The sequence below is a fragment of the Pygoscelis adeliae genome, unplaced genomic scaffold (genome assembly GCF_000699105.1).
Source record: "Pygoscelis adeliae isolate BGI_AS28 unplaced genomic scaffold, ASM69910v1 Scaffold43, whole genome shotgun sequence".
Classification (NCBI taxonomy): Eukaryota; Metazoa; Chordata; class Aves; order Sphenisciformes; family Spheniscidae; genus Pygoscelis; species Pygoscelis adeliae.
The window spans coordinates 1,491,641-1,500,756 of record NW_008824538.1 but is presented as its reverse complement, the minus strand read 5'-3'; the positions used below and the strand labels follow the sequence as shown (position 1 = coordinate 1,500,756).

Genomic DNA, 9,116 nt, shown 5'->3' with positions numbered 1-9,116 from the left:
CGATCAGCCTGCTGGAAAGCATAATTTTCGATCTACGTATCTTTCAGTCCATAAATAAATGTGCTACTTGTACAATACACCTTGTTTTTCCATACAGACAAAATAATATATGCAGAAGGACCAAATTACACAATGCTGACATGATTGTACAACTTTGCTCAGTTGTTCCAATCCCAACTACAGGAATAAAAACTGTCTGCTTTCTTGTATGCAAATTATAATTACGGCGATTATAAATTTGCTAAGCATAGGCATGCAGGGTAGTGGCAAATAAATGCAAATCTAAAGCTGCCAGATTTTTCACTGAAGTAGATGACAGATCCTGGCGAAGGGATTTCTCAAAAGGTTTCAGGTTCATTTAAATTCCACTACTACAACCAATGTCGGAAAGTATTTGAATCCATCCACCGAAAGAAATACTAACTCGGTTACCAAAGCACAGCCCTTGTGAGTGACCCATCACTGAGAGATGCTCCGTTCTTACATTCCCTTCCCAGCTGAGCAGCCGCACTGGGTGAGACGAAAGGTCCTCCTACTCAAATACCTGCCAGCCATCAACAACACGCTCCCAGGGAAGCGATCAACGATAGCACAAATGCATAATGCTATCTCCCCAAAATACTCTCCCAGCCTCCAGAAAAACCATGGCTCATGTCCCAGAGACTGACACCTCAACTCACAATGAAAGGATAGCTTTTATCACATGGACAGGTCAACCTCCGTGTCCCGTTAACCCTCGTTATCGCCTGTGGAAAACAAAGAGTACTTGTTTCATAAAACTAATTTCACAGATCATTTGAACATTCACTAAGGTCTTCATAAAGCCCAGCTATTAAGTTCTCTGGTTATCAGATCAGCACGTAAATGGAGAATTCCACACGTATTGCCAAACAGTGAAGTTATGTGAAACTGCATGTAGTTCACATATACTTTATAACATGGCTTAAAATCAAAGAATCGTTTAGGTTGGAAAAGACCTTTAAGATCATCGAGTCCAACCGTAAGAAAAAACTGCAGTAAAATGTTCAGATGCTCTTGCTTCCCTCCCACAGAGCATTGCTTTCAACAGCAGGTACGGGGACCCACGATGTGTGTGTTTCACAGAGGAAAAGCCAGAGGTAACTCTTATCCTGCAATAATTACCAGGCATGTTACGTTTTACGTACAGCACACTAAATTTTCAAGGTACACATGGGAAGGCTTAGCTACCAAAAGATCAGTGAGGAACCCCCAGCACACCGTTAGCCAATTTTGTGGCACCAGTTTGTTCTTCATGTTTTCAGCAGGGCAGTGGAGCAAGTAAGCTCTACAAAAGTAGCAGCATTTAGTTTTTTAAAAAGTGCTTTTGTATCCCAAACTGCAGACAGCGTTTTCGTTCTGATAGCTTGTTTAAATTGGAATTACAGAAGATGAGAGTTAAAAAGGGAACAGGGGATTGCTAGTGCAGTGTTCTTAAATGCATTTGTGTGACCTCTCAAGAATGGCACAAGCTGGGAAACCACTGGAGAATGCAACACGTTTGGTGACAGCAGGCTAATTTCAGTTACTTAACGTCAGCATCCAAAAGATCAGTAGATCATGTCAGATCCTAAAGAAAACAACATAAATGTTTATTTCGGAATAGGATCTGGTCTGGTTCAGATTGGAATTGTTTACACTTTCCAAGGCTAAACCAAGGAACAGGAGCAGAGACAGTACATCAGTGTCTCCAGAAAGAGAACACTCACTTCAGCGACTTCAGACAACTTTATCCATTGGATTTACAGATAACAAACTGAACATCATGAGCCTGGCTCTGCCAGCTCGGGATTAGAAATTAACAGGACCTTCCTGAACTACGAAGGAAAACATTCATGGGGCTATACACTTTATTACCACCCTGTGTTGCCAAGTATTTCCCGTCTCTAGCAAACAAAGTGTTCCTCTGATGCTGTTATAAGGCTGCTGTAAGTATATGCTTCAGAATGTAAAACTGCAGGTACTTAGGAAAAAAAAAACAAAACAAAACAACAAAACAATTACCATTTTGTTAATTTAGCTAGGAACCAGAGAAGCTTCAGCCTACAGATGCAAGCTGAGTGGTGATAGCAACTGCCTCTGTCCCATGCAAGGAGGAGGAGGTCAGGCTACTCAAATTTGGCTTTAGCCAAATAGCAGCAGAGTCAAAGGCAGAGTCTGTCCTGTAGCTTTGACAGATGTGTGCAGCTGCCAAGAATGAGAAGTGTAGAAGCACAGAAAATTATGCTTTATTTGGTGAACTCAGGTTTGGCTTTCAGAAAGAAAGAAAAATGGAAAGCTGAGGTGCTCTGAACAACTATTAAGCTATAAGCCTTCAACTTCAGTATATAAAGTTCTGAAGCATGAAATCATGCATTTAGCCAAGTTGTCAGAAATAAGACCCACAGATTAAATAAAGACTGGTATAAATGTTTTATTTAATGACCTTTTCGAGGGGTGTGGTGCCGTATCCCCCATGACTGCCACATTTTGTAAGCGCACCTCAAGGCAGAACACTGCTCAGCTATGTCACTGGTGCTGGCTCCCTTTCCAGCAAAACTCCATGGCTGCCTGATTTATTCCAAGTCAGCCGCAGCATCGGGGCAAGGGGGCTCCTCGGGTGACCAAACAGTCCTGCTGCACTCACCGCTTCTCTCCGGGCCTTTGATGGCACTCTCTGACTCTGAAAGAGACAGCTGGATGCACCTTTCCTGAGAAAGGCCCTGCAGTGTTTACCTATCCGTCACGTTTTCTTCTGCCCTTACGACTGGGGAGAAGACTCCTTTCCGAGCGCGGAACGAGGGCATCCCCTGGAAGTCGAGGTGGTGGCAGTTCAAGCATCTGTCACTTTAGAGCCTCTCACTAAGGGGTTTGCGAGGTTGAAGATAACTACACGCAAACCTAACAAATTAAGAGAAACTCTGCGCTTGCCTCTCTAGTGTCAAGCTAACCATCATTAGGTGGTGATATCTCCGCTGCTCGAGGTGGCAGCCACGCACGCTACCGCAGTCACACCTGGACTTCGCGCTGTACAGAAACACACCGCGCAGGACAGACAGGGCTGGTTATGTTGTCAGACCACCCATTCGATCCTGCAGCATCGCTGGCAACTGGAAGTTTACAGATGGGTATGAAACAAAACCAGTTTCAAAGGACTTCAGAGGTTACAGAGAAATGTTTCATCAATAACCCAATTTAACATCACTGACAGAAGCTGCGTTTAGACAAACCCTTGAAGGCAATGTGCTTTATCTATGTTACATTTTTAGTACACATTAACTTACACATGTTTTACTTCACATCTTATCTGATCAGGAAAGTCTAGACATGGCCTTGGACAATCACTGTGTAACATGACCCTAAAAACACTAGTAGAAAAACAACTTTAAACATTAAGCTAATTTCATGCATCCTTTCAGCCACAGAATGACTCCAAAAGTTAATTTTTAAGCAAATTCATTTCAAAGGAATGTCTGAATTAATAATTAATTTTTTACATTTACAAGAACAAGTCAACTACCTGCATTTTATGCATGATACACCTTACTGAAAACAGTTAAGAAGAGATAGAGGGCTAACTTTCTTCCCTCCCCTGCCAGCCCCCACTTTGATTGCTAAATGCCCCAAGGAAAAGAGCTTTATTTATACAGCTTATGGCAATCTCTTTCAGTTAACAAGGAATGACTTCAAGTACAGGAAACACTGTCCAAGTTTACTCGTCCCAGTGTGCCTTAAGTGAAAACACAGTTCACCTACTTGCATCAAAGATACATACACGCTACGGGATAAAAGCAGTTTCGTGGCACAGATGTAACAAAACAAGCACCATCAAGAAGCCAGCAAATACTGTACCAAAAATCAGAAAGTCAGATAAAAAGATGTCCCCTACCCTGGAGAGCTTCACCGTTTGTTCAGACAGATATAACAGTAGGATAAGACAAATGATCAGAATGTGAAGACAGGGTAACAAAGCTGTCAACCTACAGCGATCACATAAATATTTCAATACTTAAAACACCGTGTTGTTTAAACTTCCATTGGGTCTAGCCAATAGGACTCAATAACGTCTTGAAAAGAATTCACCTCATCCTAAATTAGGTCCTTGGTCACAAAGACAGCTCTCTAGACTCTACTGACTGCACAGACGAGTTCTCCATTGACGATGAGGTTGCTTAAGCAATCACCACGTAGGCAACTAAAATGAATCCCTACTCTTTTCCTCCCTTATACACAACGACGAGCAGCATTTGCCTTACCTTCTAATCAAAAGAGAAGTATGTCAGGGAGGCTTTTTAACAAGGCTGTTCTTTTCCCTCACAGAGGGCAAAGATGCAGTAGCTGCATTAAATCATGCTTTTGTCTTTCACACCAGCACCGTGACAGCCAGACCTTATCTTTGCAGACATCGAAGTAAAAAGGAATCATTGGAATTTGAAAAACGAGTGCCACCACTGTTTCTGAGTGACAAGCAAGTGCCACCAGCGCCAGTTAAACGACTGCTATTGGAGAGACAGATGCATGATGATTACAGCAGCCTATGCAGACTGAATTGGTACAAGACGGTACAGAGAAACAAAGCTACTCCTTGAGCCAGGTTCAACTTACATTCAACAATGTGTCTTGAAAGAGCTTGGCAGGTGGGCAGCTGTTAATCCACAGCAATTTTTAAAACCACAGGTCCCAAAAGCCAGTAGAAGGGTAGTTGTGAAACCTTATGTCTGCCAGTAGTATGCTCTTCTTAACTGCCCACTGGCAAAGAAACAGCTTGCATTTTCATATGGACTGAAAGAAGTTTTTCAAACCTGCTGAATGCAAAATATTAGCTGCTGTATTGTATCAGCCTTCACGCGTCTATTCATAACTACGGGAACAATGCTTTTGACATTGTTCTCATCAGGTGAACCATTACCACTAAAGCAAGCTGGGAACGCAGGCGTAATTTTGGTACCGTGTTCATCTATGTCCAAGTCAAAACTGGCAACCTTAAAATTCTATCAAACATGACATCAAATGTTATTCTTGTCAGTACTTACCTGCATGTAAGCAAAAAGCTATGTGGAGAGGAGTTATACGTCAATGTAAAGTGAATTCTGGTTAACTGGAGGTTTCTGGTTACTCAGGCGTCTTTCAAGTGAAAGTGCACAAGGAGCATTAACATGTTTCCTTTGGCAGAGTGCAACTGATGAAGTCTTCAAATTCTGACACCTCAAAGTTATCGATCTGCTTTCTACCAACTTAAATATGCAAGAAAACAACATAAGATGGAAGTGAGAGGCAAACAGAACAAGTCAGAAAGCAGCGGGAAGAGACAGGAACAAACAGAATCTCTAGGAGGCACAGGATGTCTTAGAAACACAGTTATTAGATGCAAAAAAATTAGTTCTTATTAAAAAGGAATAAACACAGTACATGACAAACAGGATTTTCTCCCTGTAGAATTATTTTCATTACCACCTACTGTATACTATGCGGCAGCAGCGAAAGCAAAGCCAGACTGGTTAACTTCACAGCTTGAGTCCCCACATAGCAGCAAAGGAAAAGAGATTCAGGAAAGTAAACTGCACTGATAGTCGCAAGTAGTCCCTGTTCAGAACAACGCTTTTACTGAATAACGGCTAAAACTGAGTCTGTTCTAATTCTGCAAAAATAAGACGGCACAAGTGTAAGTTCTACGTCTGTCCCTAAGTAGGAACAAAGTGAAATATTTGGCATAATACACAAGGACGTAAGAATAAAGATGATCACAAAAGGAAAATGTTAATTTAAACCTGAAGTATTCGCATGACATTATACAATTGGAAAAGTCTTCCAAGGAGAAAAGAAGAAAACCTGTCAGCCACAAAGGTTCAGTCACACAGACAAATGTTGGGATGACGAAGAGACAAGCCAAGTGGTTGTCAGATGTAGCAAGCCAATCTGAAGGTCTTTCTATTTCTTCCCATTAGGCTTTACATACGGGAGGTAACTAGCGCTCTTACGTGAGAGCTTCCTGCAGCCTGCTAACGATTTGCCCACCTTTGAGAGTAACACTATAAACAAAACCCCACACACGCGCCCCTCGCACTCCAGATGCCCGGCAGTTAGGTTGGTTTTCATCCCCATATTATGAGATGGGATTTACGCCCATGAAGTTCATACTACACATGGAAAAATACATATAGTCTAAAAAACTTTTATCATATTAGTATCAAGGATGTTCCCTAGTAAACCGAGGACCTCATTATGACTGACTTGAAGCCATGAATACGTAGCTACTTCCCCAGGTCAAATATAACTTTAAGTTCACACCATTTCTAAATGCACTTTACATATGCAACAAAACAGAAAACATAAATTAATCGCTTTCTCTCCCTCTCTCCGGGGTTGAAAACTTCGGGCAATCCTCCCAATTTACAGGGATAAAAACAACCACGTGTACAAAAAGGTTAAAAAAAAAAAAAAGAACTATTTCCAGAGCACCTAACCTCAAGAGAGGGCTGTCTCAGGCGGAGGACCTTCCACCATTCCAAGCAACAGCCAGGTTTTGGTGCATGTGTTGGCTTGCTTTTTGTTCGCAGCCTACAGAAAAATACAAACCCAGCCAACAGCAAACAGCAGCAGTACAGAAAGCCCAATTTGCCTAGAGAATGCTGGCAATTAACTATTATTTCTACAAGCTGTATTAGTTAGTAGTGAAAAGCTGTTTCAAAAAGAAAAGCCTTCTTCCTCTAGAGGTGTTTCCTACATAACTTCTTGCTCAGACCCTATTTGCTTTGTAGATAACCCCAAGGGAACTTAGTTGCCCGATTCATCAGCTCAAAAAGATACAGATCTCTTTAGGCATCTGAGTAAAGGTGATACACCAAGAAAGGACATGAGCCTGCGTGCATACAAGTATATACATGAACTTCAAGGTTTTTACACTACAGTAATGTTAACTCATGTTTCCTTTTATTAAAAGACTTTATTAAAAGCTAGCCTTCACACAGTAGCACTGTTCACAACCTCATCCAATACAGGAACAAGTTACTAAGCAACTAAGAATTAAATTCTGAATACGTAAACGTGGTATGAGGAAGTCTGTTCTATACAGCTTTCCATCTTCTAAAAAGATCTACTCACTTAAACTCACTCGCTGGAGATCAAGTTATAATAAATTAAAACTGTCCCGTTAAAAAAAAAAAAAAACAAACAAAACACACAACAGAAAACCCACCACACCCAGATACACCCCCCAGGTCTTAAACTCGTGGATGGTACCCAAAAGAGATGTCTCGGAACGGAATCACTGCCAAAGTAAAAGGGACCTGAACAATTTTTCAAAGGCTCCTTCCCTTTGCAGCTGCCGACACGGTCAGTAAGTGGTAAAATCAAAACTCGGGTCATTCTGAATTGCTATTTCCACCTGACCTGCATTTTTCCTAGTCAAATCAGACTGAGGAAAAAGAGCCACACAGACGCTGGGCAACCCCCACGTTTTATTACAGGTCAGTACACTGCCAAAAAGCACTGGCTCAGCCACACTCCAGCGCTCTGCCTTCAAAGCCTGCATTGAAGCAATTGTCAGTTTTCCTCCAAACAGGTTCTGTATTTAAGAAAGCCAACGTTTCTGCTTAACTCTGCAGTCTGTCAAGTAGTCTCAAACACAAACATACAAACAGAAGCTCTGAAATAGTTTCCCCGCTCTTGTACTCATTCCCTGGGGTTTAGCTTGCCATTGTCAAAGACGGACCGCTAGGGTTAGGCGTGAGAAGTGCCTCGTGGAGTCCAGCTAACATCAGAAAAAGATTTTCTTTTTTTTTTTTTGTAAGTGATATGTTGCCTGGTTCCTACCAGTGTTAAATCCAACATAAAGAGTTCTCAAATTTGCCTTCCCAGATCGATGTATGTATAGAGATCCCTGCACATAAAATATTAGCAGTATTAGCCGTACCTCGGAAATAGCTGTCACTTAATAAACCTTGGACAACTTTCAAATTTCCCTTTGGGACATGCCTTAGAAGAAACGAGCCCAGTGAGCTACGAGTACATACCTGCTCCACATCCTTTGTGAAAGGCATCTTGACTCCTGAACCACCTTCCCTGTCTCCAGCATGCTCATTTTCCCAAGGCAGTTTGTTTTTCCCTTTACCCGCGCTCAGGACTCTTCTTGGACTTACTCCTTGATCGGCACACGCGCCGTGTGAGCTGGAGTTTTGCAGAGCATCATCCCTTGCGTGACACCCACAGTAACTGTGTGCGCTCTGAGTCCTGCTGCCCATCAGCAACCAGTCTGTATCTGCTCCGGGGGGTAAACAGGAACCCCTGTTATGACCAGATGAAGGCAAGGGCACAGCGTACTCTACAAACCCCTGGTCTACTAGCTTCGGCAAGGTCTTCCTGGCGAGCCTGGCCTGCACCGCGTGCATCAGCCCGTCCCCGTTGTCCTCAAGTTCCACGGCATCCACCGCCTTGAAGAGAAGGGTGGTTTTGCCTGGGCCCATGGAAGACGCCAGCACAGCAAACGCTTCCATGGCAGCATGCCGGACCCTGCGCTTGCTGTCCACCAGTGCCGGAGCCAGCCCAAACGCCAGCTGGGCCACGTCCAGCTCCTCGCTAGGGTAAGTGAGGAGGGCCACGATGCAGATGTTGACCACCTCCTCGCGGACTTTGGAGTTCTTGTGCTGCAGGTGCTCCTGCTGCAGCAGCAGGCCCAGCACCTGCTGAGGACCTGCCGCCTTCATCAGCCGCAGGAACAGGCGGTTGTACTCCTGCCGGATGGCCAGCTTGTTGTCCCCCAGGACTTTAGCAGCAGCCAAGACCAGAGGTGCCGGGAAGGCCCGGACCTGGTCGCCCAGGCGCAGGGCCAGCAGATGTATCACCTCCAACGCCCCGAGCACCACCTTGAAGTTGGAGTCATCGAGGAGGGTGTAGAGGAAGCTGATGAGCCCCAGGAGGCTGGGGGCAGGCGCGGAGGCCACCGCAGCCTGGCTGGCACCTCCGACCACCCTCTTCAGCTCCTCCACGGCTTGCGTGCGGTTCTTGTAGTCCTCCTGGTCCAGCAGGCGAGCGTGCAGCTCCGGCGGCAACAGCCCGAACTTCAGGCCGGTGCCGCCGGGCTGGGCGACGGGCGGCGGCGCCGTGCCCTCTCCGGCCAGCCG

The 9,116-nt window shown here is 44.2% G+C and overlaps 1 protein-coding gene across 1 annotated transcript in view; it reads right to left on the bottom strand.

Annotated features, from left to right (window-relative positions):
• The window catches only part of FAM179B (family with sequence similarity 179, member B), a 47,346-nt gene that overhangs the window by 34,832 nt on the left and 3,398 nt on the right, over window positions 1–9,116 (bottom strand). The window contains exon 2 of the mRNA XM_009321635.1: window positions 8,010–9,103. Coding sequence (XP_009319910.1) covers window positions 8,010–9,103 — 1,094 coding nt within the window. The remainder of the gene's footprint in view (window positions 1–8,009; window positions 9,104–9,116) is intronic.